We start from the raw sequence: 12,146 nt of genomic DNA on the forward strand, positions 1-12,146 counted from the left end.
CAGATGGTGTCCTACGGCCTTGTAGAGCTAAAGATGGCTTGTTTAATGATTCTCAGTTTTCTATATTAGGAGAACCAAACTTACGAATGAGATATTGAATTTCACTCACTCCGATGTATACGAACTTAGGGACGGACCAATAGATAGTTGATGGGGGTTGCGTAAATCTCAAAAAAAATATCGAGCAAGCACTTCCAAAGAAAACTGAAAAATCTAACTGTACGCAAAAAGATAACTACGTGCAAGGGTTGAGCCAAAGAAAAAAATATCATGCAACCAAAATTCCTGGAAAAAATATCAACCAAGCAGCCTCAAAAAAATATATATATCTTGCAACCTCTTCTGCTAGAAGAAAAATATCTCACTGTACGCAAAAAAAAAAAAAAAACGTACAACGGTTGAGCCAAAAAAATAAATATCAGACAACCAAAATTTCCGCACTACCCCCCCCCCCTCCCCCATCGATTATCTAATGGTTCATCCTTTATTTATAAAACTCATTAATAATTCATGAAGAAAACACAATAGAAATCATGACCATGAAGGTGATTTTATATCGGATAAAGATTCGTCTTCATTTGCATAAACTTTAACTTGGATTTTCTCTATCAAACTTGGTTCATTTCGTAAAAAAATCGGTACACAATGAGAACAAACATCATAAGTTTTCTAAGCCGTTCAATAATCTCGCAGATCGTGGTTTATCGGGTCTAAAACCACTCGGCTGCGCCTCGTGTTTTATACCCGATAAAACACTCCTGCTCGTTTATTAAACATTACATAAATACCGCTCCAACGTAACACCGAATATTTGAAGTGTGCGCACCGTACCCATGTCAACAAAAACGTACGTACATACACCTTTAGAAACAATAAAACAAAATTGACTTTTTAATATGTAGTTGCGTTCATATATTGTTAATTAAATGTTATATGGTTGATAACTATGGCTCAGCACGAATGGCGAGCACGAGAAAGCCGGTAATTTCTAACTCCAGTTCACTCGACTTTTCACGTCAACATGGGATAAACAGAAATTTCTGACTCACTTCTCCACTCAACGTTTTATGTCTAAAGCACAAGAACAAAGAGAAATTGGAATATGAAGTTTATGTCCTTGAACTGAAGTCCAATTTCAGTTTAATCCCTCACTTTTGCTATCCCTAAGAACTATAGCTACATAAATTATACTGATAATCGAAGTTTGATTTTGAAAGAGGAAGGTTTCGGGAAACCAATGCCAGCCAATGCCAACAAACAATTTATTCGAACCAATGTTTGTTGTTAATAATATTTTATTTATGTAGAAACTTCACGTACTTAGCTAGCTCTTGCGTAAAATATCGTAAAGTGCCAAAAGAAAAGTGCTAAAAAAAACGTTTTCTTTTCCTGTAATAAATAAAACATTGGTTCGAATAAATTGTTTATCGGATATATACCTAAAGGAGGTGTTTCATGTCTGTTTTTATTTTACATCGTATTTAAGAGAGAGGCACCGTGTCGTTAATGAGTCTCTCTAGCCAGATGCTAATTATAATGCTTAGCATTAAAATCCACACTCATTACCACTAGATTTAATATTCTAAGCCCACAGCGTAATTTCAACTCATTGGTGTGGAATAAACTTATTTTCCTATTGGAATTGAACTTATTTCAGTAAGGAAGGTACTTTTTTAATATTTAGGGAGGGCTGGTGCTTCAGACATTAAACATTTGAACTTTGTGGAGTGTGAAACTTTTTTATTTTGACCAAAACTGTTTCCTTGTTGAGTTAATAGAGGTACCAATGGGGTTAGTAGTGAAATGGAAATTGGCCAAAAATATTAGCTAACTGACGAATAACCTAAAATTATTAGTTACTGTATGTAACAGTTAACTGATTTCATTATTTTGGTTAATATTATGGCCAGCGCTCGTAAAATAACTGACATTCGGCCGGGAAAAAAGTAGTTAACTGATAATTAATTGGGTACCCCCATTGACACACTCGAATAATTTCTTACTGAAAGAAGGGAGGAGGGGGGCTACAGCCATTAATAAATTTAAAAAGTTCATTGTGAATCCCCCCCATCGCCTTTCTACCATAATTTAGTAAAAATACACAAGTGATTATTGAAAATCTCGCTCTGATTGATCGAGAAACTCACACACTACCACGCGATAATCACCTCCAGCGATAATCCAAAATGGCGGCCAGCCGCTTTGTTACCGGAAAAAAGGTGTCATTTAGCTTCTTTTTTTTTCTTCCTTTTTTTGAAAGGATCACCTGTTTATTATACTAAAACAATTATTTGCCTCAGCCTCAGTGAATATCGGGAAATGATATTCACTTCGCCTTCGGCGAATAATCGTTAAATAAAAGATCGGGGGATAACAAAATTGCGTTTTAACCTACCGTCGCTACAAAGTGATCAAAGTAGGGTTCAGAAATATTATTTTTTCAGTAGGCTAGTGAAGAAATAGGAGAAAACTCTTAAAGCACAGGAAAAATACAGCCAAACGACTGGACGTCGAATTTCTTTTACGACTTTTTATGTTTTGTTTAGAAAAAAAAATGAAGTCTTTTGAAATATTATTGATATTAATTGCTTTCCTGTCAAAATTCCTGCCCACGTAAAGACGTCAGATGCCAAATAGTAAGATTAATTTTTAATCCTTAATTTATTTTTTCAATACAAAAAAACTGAACTCTTCTCTTCTCTTCTCTTCTCCTCTCCTCTCCTCTCCTCTCCTCTCCTCTCAATCTTAACTTATGCATGCGAGATTTGGAGTGTATATCAAAAGCACGACTTTGAAAAATGGGACAAAAATCCTGATTGAAAAAGGTCACTACGTTTTGGCGGGAGGAGGGAGGGGGGGGAGGGGAGGGGAGGGAGGGGAGGGGGGGGGGGGGGGGGGGGAGGGGAGGGGAGGGCAGAGGGAGGGAGAGGGAGGAGGGAGGGGGGAGAGGGGGGGGCGGGGAGGGAGGGGGGGCGGAGGGAAGGGAAGCGGAGGGGGAGGGGAGGGCAAGGAAGGAAGGGAGGGAAGGGAAGGGCAGGGGAGGGAAGGGAAAGGGAAGGGACGGGAGGTAAGGAAGGGAGGGAAGGGCATGGGGGGGAGGGGCAGGAGGGAGGGGAGAGGGACAGTGGAAGGGCAGTCAGTGATTGCCTGTCAGGAAGGTTCCTTAGTTCCTTCCTTCTTTCCTTCCTTTTCTTTTCTTTTCTTTTCTTTTCTTTTCTTTTCTTTTCTTTTCTTTACCAACTTCGTCCAGCCAGCAAGTGTTTCTGGGTTTTCAATAGTACCGAGTGGAGCCTGGTTCCGAGTCGATGTGAACAAGACAAGATGGCGGAATACAAGGGAGCTTCACGTGAAGGACAAAGGGCTCAGGCCTTGTTAAAAAAGAGAGAAAAGATGAAAGAAGACATGGAAGCTATGAAAAAGAAGATATCGGAGGTATCTAGTATATCATTATTTTAACATCTCTTCTAAATATCCGCTTAATTATAGATTTTTGTATGAGCACCATTTCACTCTGTTTGTAAGCTTATGTTGTTGATGTAGAACATTCCCTCTTGTTTAACATAAGCTAACAACATTATCTTATTGCAGAAAAATAAAGTAGGAGACATCACCAGCAAGTTTTCTTCCCAGTACGATGTGGTTGAACAGCGGCTTAAGGAGAGTACAATAGGTAATTTGTTAAACATAAGTACAGCTGTATATTCTGCTATAAATTTATATTTTTATATTTTTATTCAATCCTCTGGTTTATGAGCTTTGAAATAACATTTTACGGCTGGGACCCTGTTACTAGCAGTGCAAACAAAAGAAAGAAAAACAGAGTACCCTGTGAAGATTTCAAGCAACTTATCAACAAAATCACTTGATTCTGATTGGACAAGAGGAGTACAATTAAATCCCAAATTGTACAATGTAAAGTCCCAATTAAGTTGCTTAATTTCGTTAAGTGTATTATAAACAAAAAATGCACAGTCTAACACAAAACTAACTATTTTCCTAATCCTTTTTCTCAATAAAAGTCTGTACATTTTTCTGTAGAAACACTTGAAAATCTCTATTATTTCGCTTCGAGCCCCATTTGTACTGAAAATTCAAGCAAAATTTCTGCTCCCGCTCTGTTGTTTTTGATTGGTGGAAAATATCAGGCCATCAGTGATTTTCACGTTCTGATCACATGCACTTGTTTATTTTCATAATTGTTGTCACATGCAACTTGTTTCCTGAACAGGAAATAAGTAACTTATTTCCCAGTCGGGATACATTTAGATTTAACTAGTGTCACATAGTCATCTTTCAACCAATGAGAGTGTTCGTTATATCGGAAAATTTCATAGCTATATAACAACAAGCATTACACCAATTTAGTGGTTTCAGTCTTGAAAATATAAAATAGGTGAAGATGAGGAAATATCCAAAAATACTTAATAGCTAAAATGGCTGATTTTTCTTATTATTATTCTTGTCAAAAACACGACAGCTTGTCTTGATATATCAAGTGTTGCTCATACATGTAGTGGAAGAAGCAGTTATAAGGACCTTGATTATTTAATTTAAATGCATACTCATAGTTTATTTTCAATGGGTCTTCCAGTGACCTGGCACCTATCTTCGTTTGATCTGTGTATACAATAGGACACTTGCATTATGGCATCAGGTCACTAGTCCACTACCAGAATCGCTTGCACACTTTCTTTTGCTCATTTGATTAGCAGCAATTGTCTTACTATTCTCATGAGGGAATATAAATTTGAAGAAGAAAGAAAATTTTCCAAGCATTTTGGTAATGGTAGTAAAATGACCCCATGCATGCAAACGGCCTATTACATTCATATAAGTTGTGTTTTTCAAAGGTTTGATGACTCTTGACGAGATGAAAGCCAGAAGAGATACCTTGGTCAAGGAACATGAGAAACACTTGGCTGCCAAGCTCAAGTCTGATGAACAAGAGTAAGGCTTGTAAATAATAAATAATTAAGATATTATTAATGAAAAGTGACATGAGAACATTGGTGAGAGCACTTGCCTCTCACCAAGAGTAAGGCTTATAAAGATAATAAATAATAAAGATATTATTAATGAAAAGTGACATGAGAGCATTGGCGAGAGCACTCACCTCTCACCAAGAGTAAGGCTTATAAAGATAATAAATAATAAAGATATTATTAATGAAAAGTGACATGAGAGCATTGGCGAGAGCACCCACCTCTCACCAAGAGTAAGGCTTATAAAGATAATAAATAATTAAGATATTATTAATGAAAAGTGAAATGAGATCATTGGTGAGAGCACTCCCCTCTCACCAAGAGTAAGGCTTATAAAGATAATAAATAATTAAGATATTATTAATGAAAAGTGATATGAGAGCATTGGTGAGAGCACTCACCTCTCACCAAGAGTAAGGCTTACTATGGCTCATGATGGTGATAGAGCGATAGAGAGAGACGACTGGGGACGAGTCAGGGAAGGGCCTGGATGAAAATTACTGTGTGTAAATCTAGTTACCCTATTGAATAGTGTAGTGTTTTTTGTTTGTTTTTGTTTTTTGTTGTTTTTTTTTTTGTTTTTTTTTTTTTGTTTTTATTATTTATTTATTTTATTGTGTAGTGGACAGTGAGAGAGTTGATTGTAGGTCATATCAATGACAACCAGATTTACAGTATGTTTATTAATATCCTTTTTAGAAACAAGAAATCCAAAAGAGAAAAGAAAAGAGAAATGCAAAAGCAAGCAGCGGCATTATCATTTGGACTTGATGAAGAAGAGGAAGAAGAAATTGGTTAGTAATACAGTGTATAAGCAACTCTTGTCGAAGCAAACACCTTGGGACCGTCTCTTGGTGTCCCTATAATAGTGATTGTCTGCAATAGCTAGCAAAAGATAATTCATGAGTAATTTTTTCTGTGATTTTCGGAAAAAAAAGTCTGACAGCCAAAGTTAAGTGAGCAAGTTCGAAGAACCTATACTTGCATAAGCGCAAGATAATTTATTGATGTCTCAGATGACCAAAATTGAATTGAAGTTTTGAAATGGTGGTCATGATACAAGGGTTATCGCAGTAATTATTACAGTCAAGTCTTTGTCAGTATTTTTGATGAAGATTTTCCTCCTCAAGCTTCCAGCAATATCAAGGCAAAAATCCACTATATTGATTTTTTTTTTTTTTTTCAACTTAAGAAGATGCAGGATATACCCTTGATAATATATATTATTCATTTTTACAGTAGATATACCAATAAAAAAGAAAAAACTGGGGAAAAATCCTGATGTTGATACCTCATTTTTACCAGACAGGGAAAGAGAGGTATGAAACTACAGATTGGTAACAGTTTTGAAATTCTATTTTTTATCAAATAATACTTGACCATTGTTACCATCTAGACGTAAACAACAGGCATCACAACACGTTCTAACTGGCTCCTGAAACTCATTAAATGTTTGTCGGCTAAAAATAATGGCAACAATGTTAATATGATAATGATAATAAAGTATTTATGAAGAACCATTTCGGTTAGCTCAATGGAGCTATTACAATAAAAGTCAATTCATAGTTTTAAAAATAAATAAATAAACTTTATTAAAAAATGATGTTATTTCAAGCAAAATAAGCATTCTTGAACAAAAATTTTTTCAGACTAGGTTTAAAGATTTCATTGTTATTACTGTCTGATCTGAGGTAGCGTGTTCCACAGTTTAGGAGCAGCTATGCAAATTGCACAGCGATCATACATTTTTGGATGGAATGAAAGCTTCTTTGATAAGTTCTTCTTTGATGAGCGCAGGGGAAATGTTTGTCGATTTCAAATGCCTTTTATGTCGATGTTTTAGCCAACAAATAAATATACGAGGATCAGGAGGCAGTTAGAACAAAACCATTAGAATTGATGTCTAGTGTTCAGGCCTAGGTACAGTACAGCTCGCGGGGATGTTAACATTCCACCTGTGCAAACAATACTACTGTAAAAACTACACGCATCTGATTTCTTCATTAACTATTGTTCATACTCACAAGCATAAACAAATCAAATAGTTTACAGAGAAAACAAAGTTCGAAATAAAAAGAGTGTTTTGGGTTACATGTAGTTACATGTAGTAACAACAGTATTGGAAGTGCCTTATTTTTGCACTCATAATAATAATAATAATAATAATAATAATAATATAAAGAGGCTTGTAAAGCGCCACTCATACACGTGTTCTGTGTTGACTTGAAACTTATATTTACTTTTTATCTATTTTTCCTGCATGTTTATATCTTGAAAGGAAATGGAAAGAATAGAAAGGGAACGTCTTGGACAGGAATGGATTGAAAAGCAAGAAAAAATTAAAAGTGAGATCCTTGTCTATTATGTCATTGTCAAAGTCCAACCATGACCCTGGTCAGGGACCCACCTTTATTCATGGTTCTGGGGGGAAATCGGATTGTATAAAATTAATTATAAACTGCTGGTCTTGTTTATTGCAACGTAAAAATATATTTAAAAAATTGTCTCATAGTCCTTGTGGTACTCTTTTTAAAGAACAAATTCTGGGTTACATATTTATGGGACGATATTTTAATTGTGCTGGAGTAACTGCTGCAACTTGGTTCGCTTATTAGTTTGAGTCCAAACACCTTTCTTCCCCCCCCCCCCCCCCCCCTCCTACCATGAGCTCCTGGAAATTCTCAACTAATTGTGTACAGTAACATGTTGTATATGCCTAAAGATATGACCTTCTTCCTGCCTGTGATTGGATATTTAGTATAAAAATATTGCAGATATTTGATTTCGACATCCAGGATTACGCCATCACCAGGAATTGTGGTTGCCTAGTGGGATCCCCACCCCACCCCTACTGTCTAGATTATGTCAAATCAGATAACTAGACTTAACTAGACCCCTAATGGTCTTGGCTTTTTGTTTCTAGATGAAGATATTGAAATAACTTACAGCTACTGGGATGGTTCAGGTCACAGAAGAACTACAAAGGTACTTTACATGTAAATACTACAGATCCCACTGAACTGTGGCAGTGCATCGAAAATTCATGTTGCTACATTGTCATCAGTGAAAACAGAGTGTGCCTGTCAGTGGACAAATGTGGGTGTGGTAGTGACATGAATTTTGCCTTGCCACAGTTTGGTGAGATCCGTAGTACATTACTACATTACTTAATTACTGTGGGAGACAATAACCCTGGAAATGTCTCTCTTCAAATCTCAGACATTTATGAGACTTTTTAGATCAATCAATCAATCAATCAAAGTTTATTCACACCAAAAAATATTGAAGGAGTAATTACATTGAGATGCATAAAGATTATATAAATCATAATCATAATCATTTTACTGATGAAGGCCATCGGTATATGGTTGGAACATCTATTTCTCATACATTAACAGAGACACACCAAATATTATTGATGATTATTACTTTTGTTGGCCAGTAATCATGACCCACAGAGTGGAAGAGGCCTCACAACTTTTCTATCTACAGATAGTTAAATTTTGAAGGAAATTTAAAAATAAGTAAATCATTGTTGCTCTTCAAAAATGGTTCATTCATAAAGCCCCACCACTTTCTAAGCTTGCTCTGTGGGGTTCCCAATTATCTCAGTCAGCAGCATGAATCTTTTAATTGAGCATAGTGTTTTAGATGCTTCTATCATTTATTAATAATCATTAACTTATTAATGATACTCGTGTTGCATTCGTAGATGAAAAAGGGCAATAGCATTTCACAGTTTCTACAAAAATGCATTGAAGAACTACGAAAAGATTTCACAGAATTCAGGTAAGCATATACTGTTTTTGTCCATATTTTAATCTTGAGTTCTTGCTGTCTAGGGAGAGGGGGGGGCAGTTATTGTAGTTGCACTAAAAATGAGAGTGAGAGTAAAGTAAGAGTTTATTAGTCAAACATGAGACATCTGAAGTGACAGTACAGTATACTAACCTACCTCACCCTTGTTTAGAAAATATTCAAACTTGAACTTCTTATCCACAGAGCTGTTACCACAGAAAACCTAATGTACATAAAAGAAGATCTTATTATACCACATGTGAGTATTGTATCAGGGGTTTCATGAATTGTCGATAAATCGAATATTATATTTTTTTTGTGTTTGAGTTCAAGATACATGCAAGGGCGGATCCAGGGGGCAAAGGGGGGGCTGAAGCCCCCCTTCAGCAGAAAAAAAAAACCAACAAAAAACAAAAAAAAATTGAAGAATTAGATGTGTTTTTTTATTGTTTTTCATTGTGTTGACGGAAGAAACTCAATTAGCCCCCCTCCCTAAACTCAACTAGCCCCCCCCCTAAAATTTTGGCTGGATGGGCCCTTGACATGCATGTCATTCAACGCAAGTGAATGACAAAAAAAATGCATATTTAATTTGTTTTCCTTTGTAATTTCCCTGAGGTCTATATGTCTTCTAGAGTATTGTAAATAAGTATTGTGAAATGAGGTGCGGCACTATACTGAATAGACTGCAATGACGTTTAATAATAATAATGGGAGGTTCTTATATGGCTCATTTCACATTGTCTCTATGGGCTTTAAAAAAAATTTTTTTTAAATTTAGCAGTGGCATTTTTACAGAGTAGTAGATCCACACTGTAATTCAAATGGGAATTTAGGAGTTGATTTTTGCGGAAGGAGGAAAGCTGGGGAACCCGGAAAACCCTCGAAGCACAGGAGAGAACTAACAAACAACTATACTCACATACGACACCAAGCTCAGCGGGACTCGAACCCGGGTCTCATTGGTTGGAGGCGAGCGCTCTCACTGCTACGCCACCCGGGCTTTACATCTGTGACCAGCAGAGGATTTTATGGGCTGCATATTATGGCGCTATTAGCAGCCGTGCAGCTTACAATCATGAGTGATTTGTTAGTACATTAGTGTTATGCCTTCAAATTGGGATAGGCTGTTGAACTGGGAGACAATTCCTATGTTTAATAGTTATATTGATCCTTATCATGATTATTTTTCAGCATTACACATTTTATGATTTCATCATCAACAAAGCACGAGGAAAAAGTGGTCCACTGTTCAGTTTTGATGTACATGAAGATGTGAGGATGATTAATGATGCAACAGTTGAAAAAGATGAGGTACGTTGGATTACCTTTCCATGACCGAGCAATGTGCCAGGATAACTTTGTTTGTTTATGATGGTAGTAATAATGTGATGTTGATGATGATCAGGGTCGTGATGATGATGTTAATGTTGATAATAGTGGTGATGGTGGTGGCGATTATCACGATTGTGGTGATGGTAATGATGATTGCGATGAAGGAGATGGTGGTGGTGGTGGTGGTGGTGGTGATGGTGATGGTGATGGTGATGGTGATGGTGATGGCGATGGCGATGGTGATGGTGATGAAGGAGATGGTGGTGGTGCTGCAGATGATGATGGTTTTATTGATTTGATGATGATGATGGATGATATATATCATTGCGATAACGGTGATGGAGTAAATACAGTTATGATAATGATAATGATGTATTCATATACTTACTACATCAATGAACGATTTTTCATTTCATCCGTTCATACATTTCTTTCATTCTTTATTTTTTCCTTCTCTTTTCTATTGCTTCTCTCTTGCTTCTCCTCATGATTCACTCTAGTATACTTCCATCTTAGTCTCATGCAGGTAAAGTTGTGCTTCGTACTTGGTATGAAAGAAATAAACACATCTTTCCAGCCAGTCGATGGGAGCCTTACGACCCTGAGAAAAAATGGGACAAATACACGGTATTATCAATATTTGAATGGACTTTATGATGACTCAACAACAACAACAGCAGCAACAACAACAACAACAACAACAACTTTATTTTGTACCACTCTCTTATAGGATTTACAGCATTTGTTTTTTATATATACAATATAGATAATTTATAAATGAATCTAAATAGTATTAAAAACACAGTTATTTATAGTATATATACCAAGGCAGATAAGTGAAAAGAAGGTACAGGTTGTCTGCAACAACCACAAGGCTAAGTAAAAACAGACAGCCCGTTCTATGTTATTAAGGAAAGATGATTTTAAGTTAGATGGCACAAAGTATAGTGTTTGTTACTGATATAACACATAATGATGATTGATTCCAGGATTACCAAGCCAGATAATGTATACAGCTATTTCAAAAATGGTTGAATACTGAATACTGCATACTGAATAGTGCATTAGATAGGGTTTAGAGCCAGGGGTCTGTATACATAAACATATTCATTTAACTTCCAAAATTCCAACTCGTTATTTGCGTGGATTTATTGATTTTGTTTCTGTCTTATTCCCAGGTATCTGATATTGACACGCCCAAGACAACATAATAAACAGCTGAATAGGTCAGGTACAGAATAAAGCGTCTTAAAAAACATGCATCATGGCAGTGATTAGAAACCAAATGTATCCACCTTTTTGAAGGAGATTCTGAGACGAAATGTATATTTTATAACGTTCAATAAAAAGGGCTTCGTGCAAACGCTCATTTTCTTAGGTGTCCATTAAGCTGAGTCCTTAAACATTCATTGGTTGTGCAGCTTTTTCCTCGCAGCCCGCCGTATACTATTCTATTTTTTCGTCAACCAATATGCTTTACTACTTATTAGAGCGACATCTGAAATGACAATTAGTGTGTCACCCTGTACATTTTACGAAACATCAATATAGCAAACTTTAAAACAACCCGCTCTAGGCTGATCGAATTCAGGGCATGGCTTACTCACAGATACAACCTCTTGGCTAATCTAAGTAATGACTAAGCAAATTAACAGATCAAACGCTAAAGCAAACTCGATGCTAGCCAGAATCAGGGCAGGGCTAACTCACAGATCAATCTGTATACTTATCCACCCCTCCCCTAGACAATAATCATTAGAAACACAGGAAGCCCTACTTCTAAATATCAAACTTCAATTTTATAGATCCCTGAAACAGCATTTGGTTTACTCACAGATCGAAATTGAATTTAACGTGTCAATAAACCCTTCTCAAAATTATCCTGGATGCAAGGTTAACTTGAAAACACTTTTTTTCGATGGAATTTGTGGCATTTCTTTTGTGTTTTTATCATTTTGAGAAGGTTCTATTGCTGCGCTCTTCAAATCTTATTCAACCGGAACACTGCGTAAGATCGTGACGTCATGCTAT

General features: G+C 36.3%; 1 protein-coding gene across 2 annotated transcripts; it reads left to right on the top strand.

Annotated features, from left to right (window-relative positions):
* Positions 1-3,201: 3,201 nt before the first annotated feature.
* LOC116300454 (protein FAM50A) lies at positions 3,202-11,478 on the top strand. Of its 2 annotated transcripts, none has more exons than XM_031709332.2 (12): positions 3,202-3,432; positions 3,589-3,670; positions 4,851-4,947; positions 5,682-5,776; positions 6,225-6,301; positions 7,261-7,327; positions 7,906-7,967; positions 8,695-8,771; positions 8,985-9,039; positions 9,975-10,094; positions 10,632-10,742; positions 11,294-11,478. In XM_031709332.2, exons 1-12 carry the CDS (start codon positions 3,322-3,324, stop codon positions 11,324-11,326), a joined length of 987 nt encoding a protein of 328 aa, XP_031565192.1. In that variant the 5' UTR covers positions 3,202-3,321; the 3' UTR covers positions 11,327-11,478. The 2 variants fall into 2 exon arrangements, with proteins under 2 accessions (XP_031565192.1, XP_031565191.1); XM_031709331.2 differs by having other exon boundaries at positions 3,204-3,432; positions 6,222-6,301.
* Positions 11,479-12,146: the final 668 nt, after the last annotated feature.

This window comes from Actinia tenebrosa, unplaced genomic scaffold (genome assembly GCF_029948245.1).
Source record: "Actinia tenebrosa isolate PJP-AT-01 unplaced genomic scaffold, QUT_ActTen_1.0 PGA_scaffold1__47_contigs__length_23844297, whole genome shotgun sequence".
Taxonomy (NCBI): Eukaryota; Metazoa; Cnidaria; class Anthozoa; order Actiniaria; family Actiniidae; genus Actinia; species Actinia tenebrosa.

Excerpts from the sequence above, each read along its gene's own strand:
- LOC116300454 (XM_031709331.2), top strand. The coding sequence starts at position 3,322 with ATGGCGGAATACAAGGGAGCTTCACGTGAAGGACAAAGGGCTCAGGCC. Across the intron at positions 7,968-8,694 it reads GTCACAGAAGAACTACAAAG|ATGAAAAAGGGCAATAGCAT; the intron begins GTACTTTACATG and ends TTGCATTCGTAG. Across the intron at positions 9,040-9,974 it reads AAGATCTTATTATACCACAT|CATTACACATTTTATGATTT; the intron begins GTGAGTATTGTA and ends ATTATTTTTCAG.